Below are 17,691 nucleotides of genomic sequence, written 5' to 3' on the forward strand. Positions count from 1 at the left end.
CTGTTTAGGTAACTGCAGAATTTGAAGATCAGGTGAATTTACAATTTGCTTTTCTTTCTAAAAGTTTGTGCACTCCTGACCATAACAGTCATGTGCTTTTTGAACATCCCATTCCAGATTTAGTCCCTCGTTCCTGTTATAAGAACCTCCACTCTTCTGGGAAGGCTTTCCGTTAGATTTTGGAGCGTGACTGGGGGGGGGGGGGGGGGGGGGGGTTTGGGATCATTCATCCTCAAGGGTATTAGTGAGATCAGGTACTGATGTTGAGTGAGGAGGCCTGGGGTGCAGTCGGTGTTCCAGTTCATCCCAAAGGTGTTCAGTGGGGTTGAGGTGTTCAGGGCTCTGTGCAGGACACTCGAGTTCTTCCACTCTTCAAACTTGGCAAACCATGTCTTCATGGAGCTTGTGTTGTAGACAGAGGCTTTGTCATGCTGGAGCATGTTTGAGCCTATTAGTTCCAGTGAAGGGAAATCTTAATGGTACAGTACACAGAGATATTCTATACAATAGTGTGCTTCTGACTTTGGGGCAACAGTCTGGGGAAGAACCACCTATATATAGGTGTGATGGTCAGGTGACTACAAACGTTTGCCCATATAGTGCATTAACTGTTTACTTTATTTCTTCTTGTCATTAACGGAGTAAGTCTATCCTTGCAGATAACCCCCTCTCAGCCATGTCAAATGAATTCTCTTGTTTACTAATTGCAGTTCTACTGTTGCTCATTACTTTCTTACTTTCCTTTATAAATGTCTTTGTATCTCGTACTGGTATACAGTATTATATCATCGAATATACGAACAAGTAGGGGATCTGCTCCATACTCCATGGTAGTAGGTGCCTTTTTTGTTACAAAATACAAAAGACTGTGTAAAGCACCCCAAAAAAACCCCCCCAGCAAAACAAAAGAAGAGGAACTCACAATGCTAAGTCTTGCTTGCTCTCAAGCTTTAATTACTAAGCCTGTTTTGCCCATAGCAATCCGCCAGCTATAATTACAAAATCGTTTGCCAAAAACATGACCCGAAACAGTGGTACAGCGAACAACTAGTATATTTGTGTTTACTTTGTTTCTTCCTGTCGGTTTAAAATGACAGTCAAAGCATCCATGATTTCTTTGTAGATTGTGATTTTAAATTAATTGTAAAGTTTATTAAAAAGATGGGGTTTGGGGGATTTCATTGGATTTCTACTAGGGCTGCAACAACTATTTTCGTAATCGATTAGTTGGTCGATTATTTTTCAATTGATCGGATGGGGGGGAACCTTTCAGTACCATTTTTTTCCGTTTATTTAAAATAAAATCCACAAACTGAGTGCTGGGGTGCACGGTGGCTTAGTGGTTAGCACGTTCGCCTCACACCTCCAGGGTCCCGGGTTCGAGTGCCGTGTGTGTGCGGAGTTTGCATGTTCTCCCCGTGCTGCGGGGGTTTCCTCCGGGTACTCCGGTTTCCTCCCCCGGTCCAAAGACATGCATGGTAGGTATGCATTGGTGTGTCTAAAGTGTCCATAGTGTATGAATGGGTGTGTGAGTGTGTGTGTGATTGTGCCCTGTGATGGATTGGCACCCTGTCCAGGGTGTACCCTCCCTTGTGCCCGATGCTCCCTGGGATAGCCTCCAGGTTCCCCGTGACCGTGAAAAGGAGTAAGCGGTAGAAGATGGATGGACGGATGGAAACTGAGTGTTACAAATATAAACTTTACACAACTGTTTGTCCAAAACAGAAAAGAAATCAATACACATGCACAGACACACACCAGAATATATATTATTAAATAATCTATATTATATTATTACAGAATATATATATATATATATATATATATATATATATATATATATATATATATATATATATATAAATAAAATTTAAATATATAACTAAGTATATAAACAGTAAACTGAAGAAAGTCATTGTCTGTGACTCTGGGTATCTGCTAAAACTAGCGGCGTCGCATTATGTGCGTATGATGTCATGGGATGTCAACTGTTAAGTGGCTTATACTTCCGGTTAGTAAAAAAAAAACGCTAGTGTTCCATTCAAGATGATATTACCTTTCTAAAATTCACACACTAGACTTTAGAGTGCACAGTGCATAGTGTAAGTGTATAGTACGTCATTTAGGACACAACTTTAGTATTTACTCTCCGAAGCGTGTTTTCGGAAGAGAAGTAACATAGTGAGTAAACGCAGCGCACGTACACCGACTAATCGATAATGAGATTCGTTGACAACGAATTTCATAATCAATTATTATCGATTTTTATCGATTAGTTGTTGCAGCTCTCATTTCTATGGAGTTTACACCAGCAAAAAAATAATAATAATATAGAGGAAGTAGAAAACAAGGTCAGCTCAAATTACACGTGCCTCTGAGATGGCAGATGTGGATTGAAATGCTTGTTAAAATAGGTTCGTGTGACGTCTTGACGTGACTCATCTGGTGTCAAAAGCCTTTAAGAGGTAAAAGAGAATTAAAAATTTAAAGCGTCCCCAGTGGCGAGCCATGGGGAACCCCCTGAACACTTCCCTGACATTTGCCATACGAGCTGCTTTTTTTTTGTGATACTTGTTTGGTGTTAACGTATTAGTGTGTTATTTCATGCTTTGTGAGTTGATAAGTTTGAAGTCTTTTCGTAATCGACTAAACCCGTGTATATTTTTTGTATACTTTACCCAATCCTTCTTATGTCCTTCAGTGATTATTCCTGTTCAGTGTCTTTGCATTTGACCTGGTCTTTGTATATGTATATTGATGTTTATCTGTGTTTGTGTGTGTCCTGCCAGCTTTTGTAACACTCCTAAATGGCGACCAGGCGCAGGACGCCATCCGTTCACTGCACCAGACGTCGGTGCGTGGTCGTGACATCAGCGTCCAGCTGCAGCCCACCGACTCGCTGCTGTGCGTCACCAACCTGCCTCACACGTTCACGGGCACACAGTTCCAGGAACTGGTGCGCTCCTACGGCAACATCGAGCGCTGCTTCCTCGTCTACAGCGAGCTAACGGGCCACTCCAAGGGCTATGGCTTTGTGGAGTACATGAAGAAGGACTCGGCCTCCAGGGCTCGCTTGGAGCTGCTGGGTAAAGTGCAGGGCGACCGCTTGCTTATGGTGCAGTGGAGTGACGTCAACCAGCTCAGCACGGCCCAGCACATCCACTCCAAGTGCCTGTGCGTGGAGCGGCTGCCTGTGGACTTTGACAGCTCTGAAGAGCTATCGCACATCTTTTCTGAGCACTACAAACCCGTCTTCTGCCAGGTGAGCCACAGAGATTGGAGCGAGTTAGCACACAGGCTTACGGAATGAATGACTTTCCCACGTGCTTGTGGAGAGAGAGGTTGATAATTGTACTCGCTGTAATGGAGGGAAGATACTCCTTTGCTGTGTAAAATTACCAACCTTGTATGGGTTCTAGCTGCAATTTACAGTTCATGATAGAGCGAATAATATGTCTCTCTTCTTCATGTATATGTGTGTGTGTGCATGTCACACTACTCTATTACTCTTTCAGACTTTTTGACAAAATCCAGACTCGGAGTGTCGGAACTCTCATCTTGAGTTCTCTTTAGTGTTAATACAGCAGTTGTTCTCTACCCTGCCAATCGCTGCGAATCAATACTCCATCCAGAATCTGAGTGGATCGTGTGATGCCGGATCATGTTTCTTCATCCTAATCAAAACCCTTTTATATCTCAGAGGCCAGAACTGATGTTAGCCTTGCTGCTAGAAGCGTTTTTCGCCAACACACTAATCGATACTCTCACCCTGACCAAGACATGAAGCTCCAGAGCTACACCCACACTATAGTCATATTCAGAAGTGTTGGAGGTGGATGAAGATCACAATGCTTCGACCAACCTACTCTGAGTTAGTCTATGCTTTGAGGCTTCGTCTTTACTTTAGACAGCTCAATTATGCAGCTGGTGGTCTGATGGTCGGCATGCTTAAGACTTTTTGGTACTGGATTAGTTTTACATGACAAGGTGGGGTAATGTATCGATGGGATGTTAGTCCTTTTAATCTAGTGTTGAAAATAACTCCAGGTAATATATATGCCATCTGAATTGACATGCATGAAAAGATTCTGCTACAGTATATCATGTGGGGAAAATACATTTCAATCTTTTTCCTCAGAAGAAAGACACTCCAGGAAGCGGTCTTTTCAATCATCTCCCAATAAAACCAGACCAAAATCATTAGATTTAGGGTACTCGATCCCTGACTCGGACTCCGAATATGAACGAATTTGGACTTGTCACGCATGAACCTGCCCGGAATCGGACATTTTGGACTCGAGTACAGTCGAGTCCGTGTCGCATGACACATGAAAAGAATACATAAGATTAAGATAACAAGAAATTATTGAACGTCTCCTGGAGCACGTGCACAGAATTCCGCCTCATCGTGCGAGTTCTCTTTAGCGGCTTATTACGCTTGGACGAATCAAATAAATACACACGCTTCAATGTCAAAATGCATTTCTGGCCGACAAACACAAAATTCATGCAAACACAGTTTTAAGTGAACGTAAACAGTCGGGAAAGAAAGCCGACGTGTGTCAGTATATTAGATCTGTGCGTTAGCTCTTAAAGGGACAGCAGTCTAATAATAAACCTGCCGTTGTCTGTGTCATTAATGTTAATCAAACCGCCACTGTTGGGCACCTTGAGCAAGGCCCTTAACCCTGAAATGCTCATGTAGAAATGAAATAAAAATGTACATCGCACTGGATAAGGGCGTCTGCAAAATGCCATAAATGTAAAAATGTAAATGTAAGAAAATCACTCACTCACTCACTCACTCACTCACTCATTTGACTGAATAACTTCAGTAAATTGAATAAGAATCACTGTACCAGTCATACAGTGAAGACTACTTTATTTTACATTGAATCGCTTTATTCAATTTCCCTAGTATTTCTTACTCGAATATTACTGATAACCTACCCGAGAAAACGTATCGTTATGGTGAAATAAGATTGTAGTCATATCGCCCGCCCCTAAACATCAGCGTTCGGTGATTCCAGTCTTGAATTTCACGTAAAATGGGAAATGTACTGTAGCAGTAATAAAGCATGAAGCCTGTTGTTGTGACATGCTGCTAAATTTAACTCTGCTCTGTACTCGCTCTCGTTCCCAATCTATATAACTGTGGGGGAGAGGCATCAAATAATTGAAATGTCAACTCGAACTGGAGGACACAATACAATAACAAAACAGGTTTAATTGTATTTTCATTCACTTGCAATATATTAAAAGTTCCCTTTTTTTTCTTCTTTGAAACCATTTTTTGATAGCAATCTAGTTGCGTTGCTGATGACATGAAATAAAAATATTAAATGGCAATGGCAAGATATAATAGTTGTATTTTTTTTTTTGTCACATTTAGGTTGTCATTGGTTTGTGAAGGTTCAAATATTAATTTAACAGTATTGGGTTTACAATTGCAATTTCAAATCTTTTCTCAATTGAATTACTCTCTGGACTCGGACTTGGACTCGATTGGTTAAAGACTTGGTCTCGAGTCGAACTCGACAAAGGTGGACTCGGACCTGATACTAGTAGAAAGCACTTAAACGTCAGAATATGAGAAGTAGGAAGCTGCAGTGCTTGTTAAGACATATTAATGTCTTGTTAATAATCATTTCGGTGGTTCTCAAGGCCTTAATCACTGAGTGATGTTAGCAAAATCCAAATCTGATCTCCTCACAGTCAAATCATATTGAACAAAACAGTCTCCAAGTACAAATGGGCGATCACCGTTAGGTTGGGTCATTTCCTGTGAAACAATAGTCATGTTACATGACTGATGTGAGCACCAGGGTTTCAAATTGTTGTCTGAGTAATTACATTTATCATTCTTCTGATATTTCTCCCAGGTTTTTTTTTTGTTCACTTCCTGTACAGTGTGTGGGTGTGTGAGCTGTCCTTTCAAGCTTCTCTGTCTCTCTAGCTGTCTAGTGCTTTTCAGCGTCTGAGGTGTTTGCTCTAATGCGTCAGCATTGTTCCGACGTAGAGAAAATGAGAGAGGTCGCCTCCACACGGAAGATTCCAGACATTAGAGCTGTCTGAAACCACACTGTGGCATGGTGAATATGGATGCGTAGGCCCGCACGCACAGAGATATTAGGCAGTAATTTGCATAATTGTGAGTGCCTAGTTTCTGTTCGTCATAGTGTTTCAGGCTGAGAGTACGGTTGGTTGGTTCCCTTGTTGCTTATCTGTATTCCTTTCTTTATTTTTATTTTTTCTTTTAAAGCCGATGCAAAACTTACCGATGTTAATATTTAATATACATCTTGGTTATATAAAAATGACAAAGTAATTAAAAGAACAAGATGGGGATAATTAATTAATTAAAAAACATCCTCAAAAAAATACCAAAACAATTAATGAGCAATAAACTTTTTTTAAACCAAAAATAAATATACAGGGCAATGTTTTAAATTTTATATATATGTATATGTGTGCACATACATTTTACAGTAATGTCTATTAGATCGTGAAAAGCCCATTTGAAAAGCTCTAGGGAGGGCAACTTTTCCTTATGCACAGTGGAACCTGAAGCCTATCCCAGGGGACTTGGGGCACTATGTGGGGGACACCCTGGACAGGGTGCAGGGAACAATCGTTCACTGTGGACAATTTGGAGATGGCAGTCAGCCTACAATGCATGTCATTGGACTGGGGAGGAAATTGGAAGACCCGGAGGAAACCCCCGAAGCACAGGGAGAACATGCAAACTCTGCACACACAGGGGGGAGACAGGAATCGAACCCCCAACCCTGGAGGTGCGAGGCACTAATCCACCATGCTCCCTGCTTCTGACTAAGCATCTGATTTTTTTTTTCCAGCTTCAATAAATAACACTAAGGCCTTTCCTAACCTTTGGTTTGAGAGAAAGGAGATTTCCATTTAATTAATCTTAATCGCCTAGCAAGCACGATGGCCAAAGTAAATCAGCTTCCAAATATTTATTTCTCATAAGGACACAAATACACAATCCATCTGCAGGAAACGCTGTCCGTCCCCGGATCCTGACACACTGAGCTGACTGTTTGATATAGTTTTTGCAGTGTATGCTTCACTGCTGGCACTAGGTCACCCTTGTTTGATGCCCATTTGAGCTGACTTAGCATCTTAAATCAGCATCAGAGACCAGAAGGAGAATGAGTTCTCTGATTTGCTGTTCAGTCAGGAGACCTCAGCAAATCAGTGCAGGAGAAGAGAAACCGAAGAAGGCAAAGCAATCAACGATTCTCCCAGAAGAGCACACTTCTCATCTGCTTAACACCTCTCAATGTTTGCTTATCTGCTGTAACTAGCTTTATTTTTTGCATTGAAATAGCAGCACAGAGCATTAAAACAGATTCACAGTAACATAAATAAGGGAGTTTTTCACGCTACATCTCAATTCAGAAATACTCAGGCCAATACTGGTGTGAAACACTATATCAGTAAGAGATAATGTCTCTAGAGTTTACACAGAATGGTACAAAACCGTTCTATGAGCAGAGGGTCTGCAGGCTAATGGTGGATGAGCTACAACAGCAGATCATCACATCAGGTTCCATTCCTGTCAGCCAAGACCAAGAATCTGAGGCTATCATGAGCACAGACTCACCCATACTGGACAGATAAAGACTGGAAAAATACCAGATTTTTTTGATCTTCTAATCTTCAACTGTCCAGTTTGGGTGAGTCTGTCCCCATGATAGCCTCAGATTCTTGTTCTTGGCTGATAGGAGTGGAACCTGATGTGGCCTTCTGCTGTTGTAGCCCATCCACTTCATGGTTTGATGTTTTGTGCATGCTGAGATGCTTTTCTGATCACCACGGTTTTAAAGAGTGATTCTTTGAGTTAATATATCCTTCCTGGCAGTTCAAACCAATCTGGCCATTTATCTCTGGCCTCTCTTATCAACAAGGTGTTTCCACCCGCAAACCTATCACTCACTCGGTGTTTTTTGTTTTTCCGCACCATTCTACACACAACTCTAGAGACTGTTGTGTATGAAAATCCCAGGAGAGCAGCAGATTCTGAAATACTCAAACCAGCATGGCACCATCAACCACGCCATGGTTAAAGTCACAGAGATCACACTTTTTCCCCCTTCTGATGTTTGATGTGAACATTAACCGAAGCTCTTGACCTGTCTCTGCATGGTATTAGGCATTGCGTTGCTGCACCGTGATTGGCTGACGGGCCTTCCTGAACTGAAATATGTTTTTCTTTTCTGTGTGTCTCAACCAGAAGTAAAGTTATAGCATTTGAAATTCTGGTTACCCTCAGAAGTGAAAAGGAGTAAATCGGATTTAAAGATTTTATTCCAAATGTGGTGCAGGAGCAGACATTTTGTCAGCCAGTATCTGATTACAAACTGAATTGATGAGGCTCATGTCTGTTTCTCTACGCCACGTGACTCTACAACAACTTGATCAAAGCTTGACATTCACGGTGAGGAAATCACATTTAACTAGCAAGGTTTTAGACTTAGCTTTATGCAGACTGATGGGTTTTACAACCGTGTGTCTTAATCTAGCTCTTTATACAACATGATCTTTGCATGAAGCTAGCCAAAGGGGAAAAAAAACAATTTCCACACTGAATTGATGAGATATATATATATATATATATATATATATATATATATATGCAGCATGTGAAAAAATAAGTACACCCCATGGAAATTGTTGGCTTTTTTTGACATATTTAGACAAGCAAACATTTGATCATCTTTGACACGGTGCCTATTAATAAAGTTGATATACTTGACCAAATCCACAAGGAAAATTAGCTTTTTCTGTCATTTGTTCAACAGAAATATCAATAGATGTGATGTTCTTATGTGGAAAAAGTAAGTACACCCCTGGCCTCAGAAGCTAGTATTGTCCCTTTTAGCAGAAATGACTGGAAATTACTACAAAATGTGTCGATTGTATCAACTTTATTATTTATAGGCACTCTTTCAAAGAGGATCAAATGTTTGCTTGTCCAAGTTTGTCAAAAAAAACCCCAAGAATTTTCTTATTTTTCACATGACTGTACTGTACATATCTATCTGTCTCTCTCTCTCTCTCTCTCTCCCCATTGTGCTGTCTAAACTTTATTTTTAGCTCACACCATCCTCAAATCACGATCATGTAGGAGAGGATTGAGCTTAATTTATAATACACTCGAGATGTAAAAATGACCAAAATGCACATTGCTAATAAAAACAAATGTAAGATAAATTATCTTAAAGCAGGCCACTATAACGTCCGTGATGTTTCTCACAAGTCGGGAAAAAAAGCTTGCAAAGATTCGGATGAGTAATTAAAGGCTTATTTATTGAAAAAGAAAACCATACGATTGGCACATTCATAAATGAAAATGGTATGTCCCTGTGAGGTGGTGACTGCATGGGCAGTCAGACTCGGTTGCTGCTAGTGCTTTAATATCAGCTCGGTGTGTCAGGTCTGCGTCTTTTAATCTTTTGCCTGAATTCCTCATACAGGCTGAGAAACATTTATCTCTGTCTCTTTATACTGTTAAACAAACTTGCACACAAATACAACGCCCCACCATCCTCCCCAAAAAACACACACACACACACACACACACACACACACACACACACACACAAAGAGCTTTCCCTTGTCACATGTTTCCTCCCTTCTTGATAATGCTACCTAGGCAGCAATCAAGGCCCTCATGAATGTTTAATATGATGTTAATTTTAATATTGATCCTTTCGGGTTTTGTTCTAAATTTGAATCATTTATGCCCACGTTTGGTTCATTTGAAAAATTTATATTCTCAAATTTGTATCTTTGCTTGACGGTACCTTCGTGCTCTGATTAGTTTTAGGGTTTCAGGAGCGAGACTGCGTGACATGTTGTGTAGGTGGAGGAGTTCTGCATGGACTTTCTCAGGCTTTACAATACAAATCCAGTGGAGTTTTTATCCAACCAGACACAGTGATGTGTGCGTTAGTGAGAGCACAGGAGTCCCAGTCGGTAAATTCAGACCAGTGGTTTGAAGGGGTGATGAGGAGATATGTTAAATACAGTCACAGCCTAATCTGTGTGATTCAGTTGATAAGTGCGATGTGCGTTTTGGGTGGATGCCAGATGTTAGTAGGAGCAGTGATAATATTCTGAATTTGTCATTTAATTATTTGAGGTACGACTTACTGTCAGCCAATCTTTCCATATTACTAACACCAGTAGGCGTAGGAAATAAAATAGCTTCATGACTGTTCCTAAAAAAAAAATTATTCAAATAACATGCTAATTAACGTACAGTGGGGGTCCGAGACCACGGTGAAACTCTGGGATTGATTTATTTATTTATTTAAAACTGGAAATAAACAAAAGGCAAAAGGTTTAAGAATATTGAAGTATTTCAAACATAGAAAGTAAATGTTCAATGTTTTGAATATTTAATGTTCAAGATTCTGCACTATGTCTATGTACCTATTTAAATGTGAGCACATTTGTGATACTGATCGTGTTAACTGATTGAAGCTTGTGTTCAGACGATGGATTTGATCTAAAAATGGATCATAAGGTTTAGAGTCCATGCTAGCTCGAGCGCACACAAAAAAGGGGGACGTACAAAATGCTAAGAAACTCTGAAATTCATGTAAATATTCAAATATTCTACTACTTTTCACTCAAGTTGTTGTCAGTGATATAACGTGTAATGAAAAATGTATGAAAGTAGAAAAGAATGCACAATAGAAGCATTTTCACTCGTGCTCTCAGACGTTTGGACTGTATAACATTTCAAATCTCGATAATGGAGACAGGGGAAATGAAAAATTGCCAATAAAATGTGATTAAACAGATTAATGTAGTAATAATCTGGAAAGACCTTTGTAATATCACAGTCTAAAACTGGATTTAAAGAGAAGCAAATTAGTAAATGAATCACATGTAAATGAATCATACCTAAATGAATCACTTGAATATGAATCACTTGAATATGAATCTCATGAAAATGAATCTCATGAAAATGAATTACATGTAAATGAATCAAACGTAAATGAATCACATGAAAATGTATCACTTGAATATGAATCTCATGAAAATGAATCACATGTAAATGAACCATATGAAAATGAATAAATAAAGACAAAAAAAAAAACAGATTAATGGGCATGCACATTTCATACCTGGGGTGGTTAAATGTACAGGAATCGTAGATGGCTTTTTCGTTTTTATGAGCATCCTTAAAGCACAGTTCTATCACTATTCAATTCTTTTCTATTGAGGGCTATTGAATTCTTGATTCTGATTGGTCAGAAGGTGTTGATGAATTTTCTAGCAGCTGCTCTGACGATACTGCAGGTTGTAATTGGAATCACAGGTTTATATTAACGCGCCTGTTCTAATACATTATCGTGTCTATAGTAACAACTTTGTGTAGGAGCATTGATGGAAGGAGTCTGAAGCGTCGGCGCTTCGTAACGGTAAATATTAAGACGCAGGAAAGTCTTCAGGACAGAGGTTTCTGCTTTCTCATTAACATGACAACATGTTTTTGTCTTTCGTCTCACAGACATTCCACAACAGGGAATATAAATGGTTAAAAAGCATGACGTGACATTCGCTAATAAATAAAATGTCATCGTTGACAAATTGCTATACTATACGTGGAATAAAACATAACGGGAAATGCTGTTATTGGAAAATAATCGACTTCAGGGTAAATCTGATAAAGTTTTGCATCACGCCACCCAATCACTGATTATTTTCCTATAACTGCACACCTTTTGTGTTTTATTCCTTAATTATTATGCAAAACAATGTTATTTAACATGTATATAATTAGTTATGCTCTATGTGTGATACAGTATTAACCCACATTGTTATAGGTTCACATATCTGTTATGCCAAGTAGGGGAAAGAACACGAGTGCTTTCAGATAATCTAGTCTTAATCAAGCCCATGGCCTTTTCATATAAAGCTCGGAAGTGCAAAGAGCACTCTTTCCTACAGTCCCTCCATCCTGGGCACCTGCTTGTAATTTAAATGTCAGAAATATAGTACATTATTCTAGACAAAGAGCCTGAGGGAATGTGTGTAGTGTGTGTGTGTGTGTGTGTGTGTGTGTGTGTGTGTGAGACAGTAGTATTGATTAGTGTGTTTTAAGGTCAGTAGGACATGGCTGGTGCAGACCCTTCGCAGTGTGGGAAGCTCAGCAGGATGAAGCCCAGTGTAACATGCCTGTAGGGAAAAGAAGCAGCAGTGTGTTTGTGTTGGTGCCCCAAAGGGCAATTCCATGTAAATGCCAGCGCTGTAATGGACAAATAAAGTCATCATCGCAAGAAAAAATATCAAACCTTTCAGTTTATCACTATATTTAACTTTTTTTTTTTATTTTTAAGGCCGTCGTATCATGTATAACGTAACTATGCGTTACACTCCCAGAAAGAGCAGCCTGCTTCAAGAGTCACTTTTTACTTGACTTTAATGTGCACCTATTATGGTTTAGCAAATATTACCTTTCATGTAGTGTGTTTTAGAGCTGTTTGTGAATGTTTAAAAAAAAAATTCTGCAAAGTTTCAAAATTCTAAGCGCACGACAAACGGAGTTATCGACTCCTAAAAGAAGGAACCGATTCTGAACAGCTGAATCGAGTCGTTAGTGATTCCAGACTCACTTCCTGTACTAACCTACGTAGGCTTGTAACTGAAAGCCCCGCCTCCGGTCTTCATCAGCTGCTCGCTGACAGATGGACCTGAAAGTCGTTATGGTAGTGGGCGTTTCCTTTTTGAAACACGCTGACCGTGGTAGACCAATCATAACAGACTGGGACATCTGACCAATCAGAGCAGAGTATGCTCTCTGAAAGGAGGAAACATGTTGGTTTATCCTTTTTAACAATAAATGCAGTCTTCACAGGTGAAACGCAGGGCCAAGAGTAGACGTTCAGAGCTCTTAATTGTTTAAACAGTCAGTCTAACAGGACACACCTGGTTAGTCACGTGTTCCAGTATTTCTGATCACTTGAAGAAATGGGCGGGTTCAAACCAAAAGTGCCTTGTTATAAGTTGTTTTACATGTCTAAATGTAAATATGAGGAAATGAAAGCTGAAATTCTGATCTACCGTCTCAAATTTATCTTTTGAGCTCAAACCCAAATGTCTTCAGTGTATAGCAAAAACAAAAAAAATTGCCCTTTGGATTTCACGTTCAAACCGCCGATAAACTGCATTATATACATATTTGAATATTTCTCTGCTTTTTACATAACGTGATATGCAGACTGTCTCGCTGACGCTGAGCTTGCACAGGCAGAGACGCTTTGCAAATGCCATATAGATGAATTCAAATGTCACGTTCCTAATGTTGGAAATGCTTCTCAAATCCTGTGTAGACTATAAGCAACCTGCAATAACACATGCTCACGCAATCTCTCTCTTCATTTATCCCTCCAGACTTACTTTTTTCTAAGCAGAAATTCTCTCTCTCCTTTCTCTCTCTCTTTCTTCCTCTCTATCTCCTTTCTCTCCATCTCTCTGTCGCTCTTACTCACTCTCTCCTTTCACCCTCTCCTTTCTCTCTCCATCTCACTGTCTCTCTCACTCGCTCTCCTTTCTTTCTCTGTCTCTCTCTCTCCTTTCTCTCTCACTTTCTCTGTCTCTCTCACTCTCTCACTCTTTCTCTCTCCTTTCTCTCTCACTCTCTCGGTCTCTCTCACTCTCTCTCCTTTCTCTCACTCTGTCTTTCTCACTCTCTCTCCTTTCTTTCTCTCACTCTCTCTGTCTCTTTCTCTCTCTCCTTTCTCTCACTCTCTCTCTGTCTCAACGACTAGCCTTTTGTTGTGCTGATTTATTTTATTTACCTAATTTATTACCTATATATTTATGGTTTTTTTAATGCTCTCTAAATATTTATTAAATTTATATTGAGTCACATTTGACTTTAATGTGTATAATGTGACCTTTTGTTAGAAATAAAAGATTGTAAAGTCAAGTCTCTCACTCTCTCTCCTTTCTTTCTCTGTCTCTTTCTCTCTCTCCTTTCTCTCACTCTCTGTCTTTCTCACTCTCTCTCCTTTCTTTCTCTCGGTCTCTTTCTCTCTCTCCTTTCTCTCACTCTCTCTCTGTCTTTCTCACTCTCTCTCCTTTCTTTCTCTCACTCTCTCTGTCTCTTTCTCTCTCTCTCCTTTCTCTCACTCTCTCTCCTTTCTCTCTCTCTGTCTCTCTCACTCTCTCTCCTTTCTTTCTCTGTCTCTTTCTCTCTCTCCTTTCTCTCACTCTCTGTCTTTCTCACTCTCTCTCCTTTCTTTCTCTCGGTCTCTTTCTCTCTCTCCTTTCTCTCTCTATCTCTCTCTCACTCTGTCTCTCTCTCTCTGTCTCTTTCTTTCTCTCTCACTCTATTTTCTCTCTCTATCTCTCTCTCACTCTCTCTGTCTCTCTCACTCTCTGTCTTTCTCACTCTCTCTCCTTTCTTTCTCTCACTCTCTCTCACTCTCTGTCTCTTTCACTCTCTCTCCTTTCTTCTCTCTGTCTCACTCTCTCTCCTTTCTTTCTCTGTCTTTCTCACTCTCCTTTCTTTCTCTCTCTCCTTTCTCTCACTCTCCCTCCTTTCTCTCTCTCTCTCTCTCTCTCTCACACACACACACACACACACACACACACACTACTTGGCTATGCTACATGAGAAGTACTTTATTACTCTATATATAGTGTTTCATACACTGCTGTGTCTGGCAAAGACTAGCTATAGGTAGCAGACTGCCAACAGTATACTGACACTCTCCAAACAGAGGGTGTAACAGGCAAAGCTGAGAGAGATGACAACGCTACATACAGTCAACCCCAGAATTATTGGCACCCTTTAAGCAAAAGAATACTACTCCAACAACTGGAGGATCTACTTATCTTGCTTATTTATTTTTTTTTGCAATTCAATTCTATTTGTAGACACGGTGGCAATGCAGCTTTACAGAACTCTGGATATGGATATACAGTTAGATTCCTAATGAGCAAGCCAGAGGTGACCGTGGCAAGGACTAAACTCCCTGAGATTTTTCTCCATGAGGAAGAAACCTTGCGAGGAAGAAGACTCCATCTTTATGAGAACAGCAGCAGCTCTTAGGAAGTGCAAGTCTCCGTAGTATCCAAGTGAAATTATCCGTAGTACTTCTCATAAAAGCATTTTTAAAAATGATAAATATCTTTTTTTTTTTTTTAAATAATAGTATATATGCATTTATAACAAATACAAAGAAATGAAATTGCTGTCACTCTTCAGAAACACTGTTTTTGCATTTGATAAGTTATGAGATTGCAAAACACTATGATCCATCACTATGGAAAAAACAAACAAACCAGCAAGATATCAATAAAAAGTTGTTTGTTAAAGAGGACCCGTGTTCATACAGGCCCACTGTAGAGTGAGGAGGATGGTTATGAGAGAAAGAAGATACTATAAGAAGAACCCAAATTCACCGTTTGAAACTGTAGAAGTGTTTCAAAATAGAATACGTCAATATCTGTAATCAAATCATGACATTCAAGCTAGTATTGTTTTGTTTTTTTGGGGGTGGGGTTTTGGTAGGAGAAGCAAAACGCAGCTGATTCATCTTAAGCTACGTAATACGCAGGACTGGAACCAGCTATTAGTGGGATAGGAAATTGCCCAGGTTGTCCTAATTACCGAGAGCGTTCGCGTCGTTGCTCCACATGAACAGGAACATCCATCCATCCATCCATCCATCTTCTACTGCTTACTCCTTTTCAGGGTCACGGGGAACCTGGAGACTATCCCAGGGAGCACAAGGCGGGGTACACCCAGGACAGGGTGCCAGTCCATCACAGGGCACAATCACATACGCATTCGTTTTTTGTGGATGAAAGTCTGAAAGATAAATAGCGGTGTGTCTGGAGAGGGGACGAAAAGAATTTCATTCATTATTTCACCCTACCTCTGGGAGAATTTCTGAGCAGACACGCCACACTGTTGTTTGTTCGCCTGCTGAAAAATGATATTTGACTTATAACTGTGCGCTGAATTTTCCGCTGCGTTGTCAGGTCTCATCGAAGTGCAGTGCATCGAAAAGTGCATCATTTTCCCAACAGACAATTTACCATGATTAATGTTTTTGCCACTTATCACCTTTACTCTGTATAAATCAATATAGCACTGTGAACTAACACTGTGGAAAAGATGTATTCAATACATTTGAAACAGACTTGTACAGTCTCCTCTGAAAGTATTGGAACAGAAAAGCCAATTCTACTGATTTTGCTATACACTGAAGATGTTTGGGTTTGAGATCGAAAGATGAGTATGAGACGATAGATCAGAATTTCAGCTTTCATTTCCTCATATTTACATCTGGACCTGTTAATCAACTTCAAGCGCACCTATTATGTTTTTCTTTTTCAGATATTACCTTTCATGTCGTGTGTTATAGAGCTGTTTGCGAATGTAAAAAATCTGCAAGGTTTCAAAATTCTAAGCGCATGACAAACGGGGTTATTGACTCTCAAAAGAAGGAACCGATTCTGAACAGCTGAATCGAGTCGTTAGTGATTCCAGACTTACTTCCTGTACTAACCTACGTAGGTTTGTAACAAAAAAAAGCCTCGCCTCCGGTCTTCATCGGCTGCTCGAACAGACGGAGCTGAAAGTCGTTATGGTAGTGGGCGTTTCCTTCTTTAAACATGCTGACAGCGGTAGACCAATCACAACAGACTGTGACATCTGACCAAACAGAGCAGAATATGCTCTCTTTAGAATGAATCCTTTAGAACGGATCATTAAGTGAGTCGTTTGTGACACTGAGGAAATAAATGTAATGCTGTAATTTAAATTATCAGCACGTTAAAGTGTTTTTTGACTTCAGATGCATTTAAATCTATTGTATGAGAGCTTTAAAACAAAATTAGGCACGTTTCAAAACCATAATAGGTGCGCTTTAAAACATGGCACAGGAACAGATAGTCTTAAAGTAAATAACACTTGATATTTGGTTTCATTTTTATTTTTTTTTTAGACTCACCCTCGTATGTTTTTTTTTCTGATAGAATGATTTAGAGTGAAACTTTCATCCTCTTTTGATACTCCAGTGTATTTGTCCTTGACTGACTGTGTGTGTGAATTGTGAAATACTTTGGGATTTATCCAGGCTGATGTCTGTGTCTGGATTCTGTGCTGCATTGATGCTTCGACTAATACGTACACGCAATCAACAATGCAAAAGGCTCCAAGCCTCACATCATTCCTCTTTATGTTGTCTCTCAATTCCTTTTTCCACTCTCGGTCTGTGGCTTGCTTGTACTTTAGCATGTAAATACCCTCCTGTCGCCTGTGCCTACCATCGTCAGGCATATACACGTTTTATTTCTCTGACTCACACACTCTTGTCACTCAGGCACTCATCAGCTTGACACATGAATGTTGGAGTTATAACATCTGTGGCCCAGGTTCAGGCCTGCTGCTAACATCTGGCGCAGAGTAATGGATAGTCGATCTCACCTGACGTCCTCACGTGTCGTTAATGCGTCTCTAGTGAGCAGATTCTGTGAATTATCATAACCACACAGCCCCTTAGTGTTGGCAACACACACACACACACTACATTTACTTACTTAGATTCATCAAACTAAGTTTTTTTGAATGAATTAAATGTATTTTTTTTTTTGCTGCAATTTTTTCTGTGGTTGAATTATACGTTTTGTTTACAT

The 17,691-nt window shown here is 39.9% G+C and overlaps 1 protein-coding gene across 1 annotated transcript in view; it reads left to right on the top strand.

Annotated features, from left to right (window-relative positions):
• raver2 (ribonucleoprotein, PTB-binding 2) overlaps positions 1–17,691 on the top strand; it is a 95,222-nt gene that overhangs the window by 31,214 nt on the left and 46,317 nt on the right. The window contains exon 3 of the mRNA XM_053635972.1: positions 2,790–3,262. Within this exon, the coding sequence (XP_053491947.1) occupies positions 2,790–3,262 (473 nt within the window). The remainder of the gene's footprint in view (positions 1–2,789; positions 3,263–17,691) is intronic.

The sequence above is a fragment of the Ictalurus furcatus genome, chromosome 11 (assembly GCF_023375685.1).
Source record: "Ictalurus furcatus strain D&B chromosome 11, Billie_1.0, whole genome shotgun sequence".
Classification (NCBI taxonomy): Eukaryota; Metazoa; Chordata; class Actinopteri; order Siluriformes; family Ictaluridae; genus Ictalurus; species Ictalurus furcatus.